Below are 14,499 nucleotides of genomic sequence, written 5' to 3'. Positions count from 1 at the left end.
GTTTGTTACAAGCATAGAATTAATTTACGGACTTCTGGAGGTAGAAAAATATTATCGCTTTCATCTGAGGAGAATAGAGGATATTCGGGTGAATGAGACAGATTCAGGTTTTTTGCAGGTAGACCTCCATAGTTGTCTCTCTGTATGATGTATTTGTCTGTAACAACAAAGCATTTATTCCACATTGATTCTTGCTACAAAATAACACGCTGCTGCTTTGTTGAGCATCATTTAATTTTTTCAGGTGAACAGAAGTGTTGCTGCAGGCGAGGTGCAGCAGTCAGGGTGGACAGAATGTGAGGGGCTAATGCAACTCCGCTGTTGCAGAGCTGGCCGGGGACACGCGTGTCTCCCCGAGGGGTGCTAACAGTGGGGGAGATATGGACCCCTTGTTAAAGCTGCCTGTCTTATACCATCTGTAAAATACTTAAATTAGAAAACTGCAAGCAAGATTTTTTTATTTTGGCAGTACTTTTTTGATGAATTTGGTTAAAATGGTATGCATAACTATGGAATGGAGACTGCAAAGTTGTTGTTTTTTTTTTAAAAAAACCCAAACCACACAAACTGTTGAGTTTTGTAGGGATGGGAGACAAAAGCTTCTCATCTGTTAAAGCACACAATGAAAATATTGCAGCTGCTAGTTGAGAACGAAGGGTGAAATTGTTTTCTTTATCATTTGTACTTTAAGGTTTTATTGATATCACATATTTACTTGTAGTATTTACACATTAGAATCCAATTTTTAATATCTGTGTCTTTTGCCTGGCTGTTAGGCAGTTGAGCAGCTGAACATAAAACCAAAGAGCTACAAGGATCTTTTGACAGATGAGCCCTTCACTCGGCAAGACATTGTGACACTGCAGGTAAACTTTTGTCTCTGTTACATGTCTTACTCTACAGCTGTTTTGCAGAGGATGAAATGTTGCTATGTACACTGTTATAGCAGGAATCTAGAATAATTGAACAGAGAAACATTGTCTCTGTGTGTGTCTTGGAGATGGGTAGAAGGGGAACTGCTGTATTTTCTTTGTTATCCAGATGAGCCACGAAGATGCCATATAACTTAGAGCTTGACAAATCTCTGGAGTGATTATTGTGTGCCTTGTAGATAAGAGGATTGTTCAATGTTGTAAATTGAAGGAGAGAAAAAAAAAAGGTGCCCAGAAAAAGTCAAGGATGCCACGGCCATGTAAAAATGTGAATTTTGACAAATATATTTGCGGTTGCTCACTATTTCACTGTATCCGACTGAGTATAAGATCTTGTGCATAATTGTAAGTTTTAGATATGAAACTACACATAAGATTTTAGGTTCTTACCTGAAAAATTGCTGTGACACCTCCGATTTATTGTGAGACTTAACAGAAGTGCATTGGGAAAAGACTGGGTAGAGGAAGGGTAACGATATGTCCAGAATCATCTTCAGCTCTAGAGAGCCAACAGTACGTGGTCTATGTTATCAAAAGAAACGTGTTTTAGAATATAAAGTATATAAACTTTTAGGAAGTTGACATGTAACATTAAGACTGAAGTTGATTGTCCATCTTACTCTTTTGAAGATGTCTTAAAGTCTCAAAGCTTCAGAAAAGCATTTTTTATAGAATGTTTCTCTAAATGTAGAGTAAAATAAGCAGTAAACCAGAGGGTTTTCTTTAAGTGCTTGCTTAGAATGGTTTTCTTCTGAATAGATACCAATGTTGGCATTTTACTGATTTTAACAGAATTAAAACCTAAATTAAAACAGCACTGTAAATTTTAGAGTGTAAAAGATAGTTATTATTTATGAAGTTTAATGTCAAAAGATCTAAAACTTTTATTTAGAAGTAGACATTTTTAAGCTTGCATGATTTCAAAATACGGGAAAAAAGATTCAAGGATCATTATTATTGGAGTCACGAGCTAGTATGCATCTCGTGAACAGTTAATTGCCACTAACCAAGACTAATACAGTCTAATTTGAATAGAAAAATATTTTTCATTTATGTCTAAATTTAAATGAAATGTATACCTTCTTCCCTACTCCCCAGTGCTGAACAGCATGTTTATAAATATTTTTCCTCTATTCCTTTGGGCTTGTGGCTGTTCAAACTAATGCAACAAAGTAAAATGTTTTTAATCCAATGGAAGCAAAAAACATAGCTTTTTCAAATTGAAAGCTCCCAACAGAATGTTATTTGAATGTAACTGCATGGTTGCTAATGGATTTGGAACGGTAAAAAAAGACAACATGAGTGACTAAAAATGTTTCTGTTGCATCAGTATGGAAAACCAAATTATTTTGAGCAAATAATCGAAATGTGCAGTCATTTAAAAATATTTGGTATGTTTTGTAGGTTTGGAATTGAATGTATGTACAAAGAGTGTGTTCCCATTACACGCCTAGCTTTGATTTTTCATAAAAGCAAACAGATGCTATAGTCCCCTAGATCTCAAAATGCAATAGCTAGTAATTTAAATGTTCCCGATGTGGATTTTTATCAATATTTTTCATCTTCATTCTGTTCTTGACATGTTGGGTTTCTATCTTGCTTGGAGGAATATGTCCATTAACAGAAACTAAATAGATAATGATAGTTGTCCAGTCACCGGTACAGTCATCCTGACAGCTACATAGAGGTCACAGCCATACATTGCCTGTACCTCTCTCATGTCCATTTAGGATGACGTTCGTAATGCACGAGTAGATTTGTTCCTCTTAAGTAAACAGCTCGTTATGGATTGGTGTTAACTTCTGTAGTGTACAATCTTGTGGTATGCTCTTCTCAAATAAGTTTAGAAATAGCAAAGGTACCCCCATCTTGGGATTGGACTGGAAGAGATTTTGTCCATCTGAATGCTGTTAACCAGCTAAAGTTTGACCCTTCACCCAATTATTTTTTAATTTTTTTTTTTTTCAAAAAAGGATTTTCAACAAACAGTTTAAAATGGCTTTGGGGTGTTGAATGAGAAGTAAGAGCCATTTAATGCATTGCACAACACCCACTGCAAACTTGCAAGTATACCTTGATTTCTCCTATTCAAATGCTGCCCTGCCCTGACTTCCTTTGTTGAGGCCAGAATGCAACTCACAGTGGTATGACTAGCCTGGGTATTAAAATTGCTTATGTATATGTGGTATACGAATCTGTTGTTATTTTCTCATACTGTTTTCTTCATGTCAGTTGTTGAAAGACAGGCCAATGTCTCCCCTACAAGCTCTCTTGTTGACAACACTGCAGGCGGCGTGGTGGCTTCACACTGCCAAGCTCTACCACCCGTGGCTTTGTTTCTTAGCCAGAGTTCGTGACTGCAATCTGTTGTGTTTCAATTTGTGGCTCCAGAGCTCTATCCCCATACCTGCTTCTCTTAAAAAGCTTTCAATTCTGTGTTGAAATTTATCACTTTGTTGTTTTCCCATTCCCCTGTGTAAATTGAGTACTGTGGTATCTGAGAGAGCTGGAATTGAGAGTGAGTTGGTAACACTGACCCTGCTGTTGGCAAAAAGGTAGATATAAAGGAAGTTGCTATAAAAAACATTCTTTGCTTTGCAAATAACAGCTGAATAGGACTGTCTGTAATAGCTGTGTTTATCAATAGAAAATAGCGTTTCCAGAGGCTGACTCTGAATGTCCTAGGAAGCAGATGGGGTACCTGTGTTTGGTAGTGAAATACAACATGATAAATGGAAAATTTGAATAATGTATGTTTACAGATTATTTATATGATCACATTTTTCCTTTTTGATACATAAAGGGCAATCCTACAGCTGCTAAGGATGTTCTTTTACCAGAATAGCAATTTACCTCAAATTTGACCTCTCTCTCCTAATGTATATAATTAAAAACAAAACAAAACAAATTTGCTCTTTCCAGAAGAGAGAGAATTGCATAAAATTCTTTGTTCTGTTCTCGGGGCTAAACATTATTCAAACACTAATCATAATCCATCCCTGTTATCTTTTCTGGTGAGCACCATCTCAGCTGGTTGCTTTGATTTTAGTGATAGTTATTTGTGTCCTATTGCAATTAAGTTTACTTGTTAAAAAGGACAAATTATTTTGGATCTGGAACTAAAAAAAGCAAAATCACAACTTTAGTTGTTAATAACACCTAGATCTATGATGTGCTTCTCTTTGTAAAGGAATCCACAGTGCTTCCTGCACTTACATACACAGAAGTTGCTTTTTTCGCTGTTGAAATGCAAATGTCCTGGGGTAGAGCATGGCAATTTTTCATCAACATATGGCGATATTATCCAGCCCCTCAGGGCAGGAGGTAAAGAACAATACCATATCCTGGTGTGCAAGATACATTACCAAAACTGGAATGTAGTTATTCAGGCAAAAGATGTCATGGATTCTGGTTTAATACCTTGCTGATAATGACAGAAATACATGTGACATTATCCCATATGAAACCCTTCCTAGACACCAGCAGTCTTAGTATGACTGGATTTTTTAGACGGTAGCTCCTTTCTTAGCTGTGTGATCTTGCCACAAACTCAAGTCAAGCTTTCCATCTTCTACCGTGCAGGTGTTAATTTTTTCCAAGTTTCTCTCTCCTTACAGTTTATCATTATTTCAGGTAATTTTTCTCTCATCTGTACTGGTTCGTATCTCTTCTAAATGGAATATTACTGTTGTATTTTGTCTGTGTTTCTCATAACTCTAAACCCACTTGTATTCTTCTACCTTGAAAGATGATCAGCTCAGCCTAACTTAGCATCCCTTGCAAATGTCATGAATGTGCTACCAGCTGACAGACAGTTCAAGTACTTCAAGATTTATTAGTTAATCTTAATGGGTAAGGTATGATGTAAAGCACTTAGGGTATCTGTAATAGGTATCTGTAATCTGGTATTGTTGAAGCTTGTTTGCAGTGTTCTTACCTCCCTTTTCTGCTTCTCATTCTGGTGCATTGCTGTTCATCATTTCACTTTGCAATTGTTCAAAAGGTAGGATTCAGTATAGTTTTGAAAGAGTTTTGACATAAGAAGATTGCATTAGACTATGATTCGGAACTAGATGATTCTTTCAGCCCTATGTTTTACAGGTTTTCAGCTAGTTTTCAGTCTAAATATTTAACCTAATTTGAAGTTATCTTCCAAGTAAAATTTTTTGGGGGTATTAGATCTCAAGGTGTGCTGTCCACCATTTAATCTTTGTGACAAAATCTGGGCAACAGTCTGGTTGAAATTATTATTCATTAGTGTTACTGTAAATTCCGTGTGTGTTTCAGTCATATATTTTGCAAATTATTCTTTGAGTAATGATGTGGAACAGAGTGGGCAGGCTGAAGCAGGCACCTGCCCTAGCTCAAGAGGCACAGAGAGGAACAGGGTCGGGTAGTGCTTTGCTGGACACGGTGGTGGGCTCTGACAGTCCTGTGGACTTCTTCCCATCGCAACAAGTGTGAGAGGGTCCTGAGGAGAGCAAAGTAAGAATGCTGCAATACTCTGCTTTCACATCCCATTTGGTAGGAAGTGTTCAGAGGAACTAAGAACAATTTCCCCTTTAGCCCCTTGTCAATTCTTCATCCTCCACTGTGTCTCTGTTCACAAACCAGAAACCACAGCTCTCAAATTTGTGAAGATACAGCAGAAATTATCCCTGCTCTGGAAACTCTTAGAAGCTATTGCTGGGCTGTGTGCCGGCAGGGGAGGGGAGTTAGTGAGAAGTGTGGCTCTGCTCAACAGCAGTGCTTGCAGGTAAAGCAGAGGCAGAGGTGGTCTGTTCCTCTTCACCAGAAGAATTGCAATAAACCCCCCCAACCCTGTTATGCCAGTGGTAACAGACAGTCCTCTGAAGGCAGCCTGCTGAGAGCATTCCCTGGGAGATGCATGCTGATAAATGCACCTGCTTTGCACCACAGAAATGGAGGGGGTTTCCTGGGAGAAATAAGTAGACAAAAAAAAAAGTCTGGGTAGAATGCAAACAGGTTTGCTGCCGTTAAAGGAAAACAACGGCTCATATTGTTATGTGCTTCCTTATGTCAATTTTATTGTTTCTGTACAACCTAATCAGCCGCGGACAAGACACGGTTCCCAACAAGCTGTTAAACACCATTGGCATTTATGGCAGGAAGCATAACTAATGAGCTAAGCTGGAGGTGGCTGAGCTGCATACTGTTAATTGGTATTTCACTCCTCAGCTGTTTCTTGTTTGCTCTTTGTGTGACAGAAGGTCAGAGCAGATTTCCTCTCAGATGCAGGTGAGGGCTCTTTGAGGGCGAATCCTGCACCAATGCACGTGCAGAGTGGCTGGTAAAGAAGTGACACGTTGGGACGTGGTATGGGATGTATGAAGGTAACAGTACTGAAGATAATTGGGGATGCGGCATGGCCGATCAAATGGAAAGAGAGGAATCAGGCCTCAAAGAAATCACGCGGTCTAAAACTGCGCTGGTTTTAACCTGCTTTTTTGGGGGGTTGTGTGTATGGTGCTTAAGATTAACGGAGTTTAAGCTGTTTCTCTAAGTGGGTGAAACCGGAAAATGATAGGAAAAAACCAAGTGGAATAAAACTTGAGATGAATTGTTTTCAGAGCTCAGCTTTCAGGAAAACATCAAATATGAGATTTTTAATAGTCATGATAGTTAGCAACCCTTTGAAGTCTGTATCCGTGCTAGTAATTTGCTAAACTAAAGTTTATGGTTTGTAATCTTAATAAGAAAAACCCTGAGACTGCTACTCGTGGTAATTTGAATACATATTTTTAAACATGCTAAGACAAACAAAAGTAGGCCAATTGACTCTTCATGGTTCATCTTCCTTTCTGGTTTCTGTGTGCTTACACAGAACTTATTTCTTTAGGCCTTTGGGCTCTAGGCCTTAATCTTAACAGGATTGGGAGCATCCCCGTGAGTCCAGCCTTTCTGTGACCAGGAGAGGCCGTTAATTCATTAGAGCTCAAGGCTTTGACGAGGCGGGTACGTCCGTCTGCCGTCCCTGCCGTGTCTTGGTCGGACTGCTCTGATTCTGTGCCCAGTAACTGTCATGGATGCAATGAGAGGAACTTGGCAGGCTAATTATTAGTGTTTAGACAGTTTTCTTCCTGAAGTGATACGTCTAAAGACTGTGTGCACTTTTAAAGTTTACATAGACTTTTTCTAAAAAAAAATGCGTATCTTGTGTTGTAGGACTCAGTACCATCAGTAAGGAAATGGTTTGTGTCTTCTGCAGCACAGGTTGGACTGGTCAGATGTGTTTCTGCACTTGGGGATGGTAGAAGCAAATGGTGTCTTGTGTTTAACTTAATATTCACCACAGTACTGTCACACTTAGTATGCGCGTTTGTCTAATTCTAATCAAACTAATGCTAATCAAACTTCTCCTACTGTATCATGATGCTGTATTTTAGAGGGAGGAATCAATATGTCAACCGCTTTGTCCTAGGTGTCCTGTGTAAGATGACACTCAAATTTCAACTTGAGGAACCATCTTTGAGGTTTTTTTCCACTGACAGAGGGAAGCTGGTTTTGGAATAGGCACGTGGGTTGTCTGCCTTCTCGATGCCTGGTGAGACTCCTGCTTTGCAGAATCAGGAACACAAGGGTCAACTCTGTAGATCAAACCTTTGTCAAGGTTTCCATTTGAACAAATGGCCCACCTCAATGTGATGAAGGACCTTGTGTGGAGGACCTTGGTCTCTGTTTTGGGGTTTGGGGTTGATGGACGGCTGTGGTCTGCAAGGAGAGGGAGCTGCCATGTGGCCTCTGCTGTCCTTCATACCATGATGGATGTGTTGCCTATGGGGAGGTTAGCGGCGATTTGGAGAGCCCTGCGAAATCCCTTGCAGGGAAGGAGGCTGTAAACATTTTTGCTGGAGTTGCTCAACACCTGCAATTAGGCTGGTTAAGTCAGGTAAACGTTTGAATGAACTGTGGCTGTGAAACAGTTTGAACTAATCTGATTCGTGGTACCCTGAGCACAAAACACTTGGTTTTATAAGGCACTGGCAGTTGTGATGTCCTTTTATTTCTTTTTAAACAATCAATAAATCAGTAAATCAAGAAGCTTTATTTAGAGGAATATAGTGAAGGTGTTTTCTGGTTCATCTTTACTGCTGTCTCCTGCCCTCGCTCCTGTCCATGAAAAGTCGGTTTCAGGAGTCAGTCCTGCCCTTCAGCTTTGCCATGAACAGCAGACATGTGGATTGCTATAAATCCATTTGTCTCTATTATTAATACGCAGATTATTTTTTCTCCTCTCCTGGAAAAGGTAGGCAGTCTTACTTCCCTCACCTTTCAAGGTGGTACATTTATGTGCAAGGTGATGATTTCTGTCTGGGAAAGCTGCAGCTCGTGATTACTGAAGAGTATTTGGGAGGAGGCAGCCTGTGTCTTTTGGAAACACACTGAGCTCTTTCTCCAGACTTTATCCATGCATCTTGTTGACTGTCAGAGAGCAAGGCTGAAGTTATCTCTATTCATACATACATAAATATGTATGTGAGGTAATAAATAATGAATACACCTGAGCGTTGGTGTCAGAGGATACAAAAATGGTTAAAAAACAGGTCCAAATTTCCTATTCCTTAGTAGTTTTATTCAAAGATTATCTGTTTCTAATGCAAGATCTTAAAGATAAAAAACCTATTTTTTTTGGCAGTCCATGTCTTGATGAAGATCTGTCGGAGGGGTATAGTGGGGCAGGAAACAATAGAAAATGATTATATAGTGGTTGGGAAAGGGGACAGCAGAAAGCCAGGAGGTCATCATTAGGGTGCAGAATCACACAGCTTGATTTCATGAATGTGTTTTGGTTTTACTACCAGCAGTAAAACTAAAAATGCACTCTTTGGTGGAAGCATACTATTTCAGGGATGAACAAAGGCATAATTAGATCATTTAATAAGTGGTGGAGCTACCAGTTCTCTTTGTATTAATCATTGCTTTTATCAGAGATGGAATTGTCAGAACTTCTTACCAACAGTGGTGGTCTGAGAAGCTTTGTTAAATTTATTTGGGGTAATACTATTCATGTCAGTGTCGCAGTTCTTTGCATAATATGTTGCATTATTTTTATCCTGAACTTGAAACTATTGCATATTATTAAGATATTTTGGTATTTTAGATTTTGAATTGTTTTCTGTAAGATAGAATTTCCAGAAATGACTGGGTGTCCTGGGCTTAAGTTTTGACCTTTCTGTGCTGCAGAGGAGCTTGAGGAGAAAACCTTGAAGTCATTGTAAAAAGAGGATTAAGGACTGTTTAATAATAGTATAATGTAACCTAGATCACCAATAGGCATTCCTTGTCTCACTCTCTCCAACAAAAGGTCAAAGTTATGCAGAAAGTTGCCTAGAGATAGTATAAAGACTCATAGTTAATGGACTGTGTATTATTGCTGTTTTCCTTGAGTGGTCACTCAATAGAGTTTTCATAATACCACTTTTTGTTGCTTTTTTTTAATTATTATTTTTTATTTTTAAATGTAATTCTGTAAGCACAGATTTCACTAGTTAAAAAAACCCAATCAAAACAGTTCTGACTGCAAAGACTTGCTCCGAGGTTTATTTGTGTTTTGAAATGGTTTACAAAAGTTCACAGAGCATGTGCAAATCGGGCACACTGTTATAAATAGAAGGAGATACTAACGTGAATTTGCAGAGATCTTAGACCAAACCACAGAACGAAGGAAAGAATCAGGGGATTGCAGCTCCTTGTTCTTTCTTCTCACTGGATAGGGTAGACTCAGCTTAGTTCTGTTAGTAACTTCTGTAGGCAAAATATGTGTAATATTGTGATTGGGACTGAATTCCAGATCCCTAAGGAGGCTACTGTGAACAGGCTTATTGCTGATGTCAGCTGGGGTTGATTGCTTTATATTTTTTCATCTTTCTGTGGTTTGGGGAGTATGGAAGTTATTCTGTCTCTCCCTATTTGTTTGTTATGGTGGTGTTTGCCCTTCAAACTAGTCTGTTGCGTGGAATGGGTGCCTACCAAGCTCTCTGATACTTGTTTTTTTAATTATTATTTTCAGGATCCAACAAACCTGGATAAGTTCAATGTCTCGAACTTCTTTCATGTTAAGAACAACATAAAAGTAATTGATCCAGGTAAGGATGAATTGAAGGTAGGTTGGGAAAACACCAAGCCAAATACGCAAATTCTAAAGACGACGTTACGGAATTGACAGTGTTTTCTGGATGGACATCCCTCACTGGCTAGTGGTAACTTTTGAAAGCTTCTTGGAAACATGAATAACTTGTTGAAACTGTCCCTTTCACATCAAAAGGTGTTAACAAATTTTGAAGCAAAGACATGATTCTTTGAGAAATCATTAACTGTCTCTATTGAGTGCTGTGCAAACACGGAAAGCTTTCCATATCCTTTAAGAGTAGGTAGAAGAGAGAGAAGAGGAGGAAAAATAATTTGCCAAAAGGTCCATTAGCCTTGTCCCAGAACCAAACAAGGAAATCTGCATCTTCTGATACCTGTCTGCTAGGCTCTCTTTCATGTGTATCAACAATGTATTGCTCATCCTTCTGTCTGGATAACAATGGACATCTTCCAAGTATCATTTTTCTCAAATAGTCCCAAAATTATTTTAATAATAAAAATAAAACGCTTTTTCTTTTCTTTCTAGATATCTAAGAAATTTGCTTCTCAATTCTTTTGTGATTTTTTGATAGCTAAATGCTTAGTAATATCTGCTAATATTAAATTGCTGAAAGAAAAAAATTCTCTGCCCTTGTGATTTCCTTTAGAACTGTTTCTAATGAGGTCTAATTGCTGATTCTAAGCATGGTGTGTTTTTCTGGGTCTTATTATGCTCATAATTTTTTTTTTTTTTTTTTTTAAAGCTACTAGTTCTGCAAGCAAGCATCTCTCTCTCTATTTACCCGATAAAAATAAATGGGTATTATCTCACAGATGGAATATTTAATATCCAGCAAATATCTTGGCATACCAAGACAGAGAACAAGTGAAACTTGTAAAAATACAAAAATTAAATTAAAAAAAAAAAAAAATCAAATTCTTCAGTCCAGTCCACCAGGCTCCTCCACCTGGTATCACATTAAAGATCTGATCTTGGGATTTTTGCATCACAGGCCTGGCCATTCAGTGAGGAGACACAGGACAGAAGTTTATATTGTACCTAACTGTATCTTGTCTTTATTGTTCTATAAAAATTTTACAAGACTTGCATGAGCTTAGATAATTTCTAGTGGTTTCAGAGAAATTTTTGCAGTAGTTGACTTGAAGTTGTTTTTTTTCTTTGTTATACTTCATCATATTGGCATTTATTGTGCTATATTTCAAGTTATGCTGTCGTTAGTGTTATGCATTGCTATTTGTTACTGTTTCTGCAGGAATAAATATAGTTACTAGGCCTTTTTATTTAAAAAGAAAAGTAGAAATAATATCTGGAAGATTTTTGTGTAACTAGATATGTAATAAACTAAAGGAGAACAAAAAAGAATTTTTCTTTTAACTCTGAATGATTTAACTTTGTCTTATCTAGATGAAGAAAAAGCAAAATTAGATCCATCTTACTATTTGAAAAATACAAATACAGAGACCCGAGAGACTTTACTGGAGCTTTATAAAGAATTCAAAGGTGATGATATTCTAGCAGCTACTATGAAGGCTCCTGAAAAGAAGAAGGTGGATAAGCTGAATGCAGTAAGTTGGCTTAATTTGTAGTTTGGCACTGATTGACTTCTTCAAGAATGGTAATAGATGTTTTTTAGCTTAGAGGCCATACTGCAGTATAAACAGACACTACTCCTTCTGTTTTCTGTTACATGGAAATTTGTCATAGATGAGAATGTGAGAATCATATTGGGATTCCTTAGAAATACATGGTATGTGTCAGTGAGTTTCTTTTTGTTAAATCATTGTAAATGAACCTAAACATTTTAGAAATGGAGCACAATAAGAAGGAATAATCTTTATGATGTGGTTATGATGTATATGTTGGCAGAACCTTTCTTCCCAGGTTGTAATCTCTTGCTTTGAAGTTGTTTATCATTGCTTCCTGCAGTTATTGGCAGAGAGAACACACCTTAAGGGCAGTGCAAGTGAATCATTTCTGGTGTAGGCAAATATATAAATGATCCACAGCTGCTTCTCCATTTTTTTCCACTGGAATGCAGGATTTTTAGTGGAGTATTTTAAAGGATGTTCTTCCAAGTGCATGTTACTGTGTGTTCGTAGTTGTCAAGAGAAACAATTCATCTGCATCTAGATTTCCTACATCAAAGGCTGTTTGAAATGGGCAAGACAGAGTATTCTTCTTTCCTTTAATAATTCTGGGATGTGTGTGTCTTCGTGCTTTGATTACACTTACACAAAAACGAATAGCAATGCAGCATGTGGCTTTTAATGAGGAAGCTTAGTGACAGATTAGGGAGCGACTAAGGAGTAGGATCACATTTGCCCCTTTTTCAGGGCATCATAGTGTATGAAAACAAAAGAAAAGTGAAAGAAAACAAAAGATGCAGGGAGAAAAAAAAAGAGGTGAGAGCCAACAATGAGCACTACACATGTTGGAGAGTCAGAATGTCAGCTAATGATGTGGATGGGCATAACTATAAACTTGTATAGGATGCAGTGTAACCTTATGGGTATAGCATTGGCCTGACCTGTATTCTTTACAGGCATTGCCCCAGAGTCACTAAATGTATGTCTGGGTTATTAGATCTTCGTAATTTACTACAAAATCCATGTGTGACGTTCACGTTTCCTTTCTGCAGGAGAATTACAAAGCTCAAAATAGACATTGGGAACCATGGGACAGTGCCTCTGCACGCAGAAGGGCTATGTGTGGGAGGGGGGGTGGTTTGCTTTCCTCCTCAGTATCTCTGTGGTTCACTGGATTTTCCTTCCACTTACTCAGCAACGTTGGAGAATTTTACAGATGTCTTGCCAGCAGTACTCCCTTCATATCTCCACCTATGGACATACAAATAAATTCTGATAATAGAATCTTTGCATAATGATGTATTAAACTGTAGTGAAAGCAATAAGCCCCTTCAGCTCAGCGCATGGGCAGCCTTAACTAGAGTTTCATCAGAGGAAATGTTATGGGTAACAGATGGAGAATTATCGCTGCATCGTGCATTTGTTTCTTTCTATAGGAGCTAGAGCGGAAAGTCTGCCTTCAGAAGGATGACATTTCTGTGTTTCTAGTGCTTATACAGTATCTTTAGTAGATAAATTCTAAGATCTAATGTCTTTTTCTCTTGCTTTTTCCTCTGCGAACAGGCTCACTATTCCACTGGAGCAGTAAGTGCTTCCTTCACCTCCACTGCAATGGTGCCTGAAACTACCCACGAAGCAGGTACCAGAACTACCTAGCTACAAGCTGTTTATTTACTTTTCAGTTTTAAAGTGTGCTCCCTAGCACACATACATTTATGAGGACTGAAGGAATGCATTGATAGTTGGTCATAATGATGTCATGGAAATGCATTCCCTGAGCAGATATATCCTTACTTTCCAGTGAGCTCATTCTGAAAATAATGGAGCAATTATGAATTAGCTTTGGCTTTGAATGGCAGTTACTTATGTTGAACTGAAATCAATGAGCTATGTCTCTATGCCCAGGGACTACAAAATGCGATATCCACTTATGTAAGTTAGGAATGAAGTATAATCTCTCCTCAAATAGCATACAAAATCTTTACCACCTTTTTGGCCTAACCGGGTATTGGTTAGAATGACAGCAAATTTTGTGGTGACAACTTTTAATTTACTGCTTTTCAAGGTTACACAAAATGCATTTTAGTACAATAAAGTTTTCCTTTCATTCTCCAACCTAAGCACAAATGTATAGAATTTATTTAATTTGAATATTGATTAAATAGCTGAGCAATTAGTATTCCCAGTTGAAGAGAAAGGTCTGACTTTTGGCACAAAAATTTAGAGGTATGTCATACACTTAGGCAAAGATTGAATACATTGCTAAAACTACCTTTACCAACTTCAGTTCCTTTACTTGGTGGATTACAGTGATTTGCAGGTGAATCTTTGAGTGTTGAAAATATCTGACTAACTGGACATTTTGACAAAATGGAAGTGGAAACATCCTAGATTGATCCTTTGGTTTGACTTTCCAGTAATGTTTCCAGTAACTTCATTTGTTTTCAGAACTGGGTAGGTCCTCATATGTCAGCAGTTTGTGGTTGACTGATGACTACCTGCTTGGCTTCCAAGTTTGACAAGAAACAATTTGGTTTCAAAGTAACGTTTGTGATTGGTAGAAATTACTTGAAAATTATAGTTTGTAATATTGAATGCTTCTGTGACTTAAAAATAGAGATGATATTGTTGGCTCTCGAGGAGTTGGTGGTTTTCTATAATGGAAAGTGTTTTGCACAGAGATTAATGTGAGGTTATCATAGATGAATCTACAAGGATGTCATGAGGTTATGCAGGGAGAAAATTAGAAGGGCCAAAGCCCAACTAGAAGTTAATCTGGCTGCTGCCATAAAAGACAATAAAAAATGTTTCTATAAATACATTAGCAATAAAAGGAGGGCTAAGGAGAATCTCCATCCTTTATTGGATG

General features: G+C 37.9%; 1 protein-coding gene across 1 annotated transcript in view; it reads left to right on the top strand.

Moving 5' to 3' along the window:
* LOC104075827 (peptidyl-prolyl cis-trans isomerase-like 2) overlaps window positions 1–13,269 on the top strand; it is a gene marked incomplete at both ends in the record, with an annotated part of 31,711 nt that extends 18,442 nt beyond the window's left edge. The window contains 4 exons of the mRNA XM_009576481.1: window positions 777–866; window positions 9,964–10,039; window positions 11,449–11,609; window positions 13,194–13,269. Of these exons, the coding sequence (XP_009574776.1) occupies window positions 777–866; window positions 9,964–10,039; window positions 11,449–11,609; window positions 13,194–13,269 (403 nt within the window). The remainder of the gene's footprint in view (window positions 1–776; window positions 867–9,963; window positions 10,040–11,448; window positions 11,610–13,193) is intronic.
* Window positions 13,270–14,499: the final 1,230 nt, after the last annotated feature.

Source organism: Fulmarus glacialis, unplaced genomic scaffold (genome assembly GCF_000690835.1).
Source record: "Fulmarus glacialis isolate BGI_N327 unplaced genomic scaffold, ASM69083v1 scaffold3284, whole genome shotgun sequence".
In the NCBI taxonomy this organism is placed as follows: Eukaryota; Metazoa; Chordata; class Aves; order Procellariiformes; family Procellariidae; genus Fulmarus; species Fulmarus glacialis.
The sequence above is the reverse complement of the archived record's forward strand: the minus strand, read 5'-3'. Positions and strand labels throughout refer to the sequence as shown.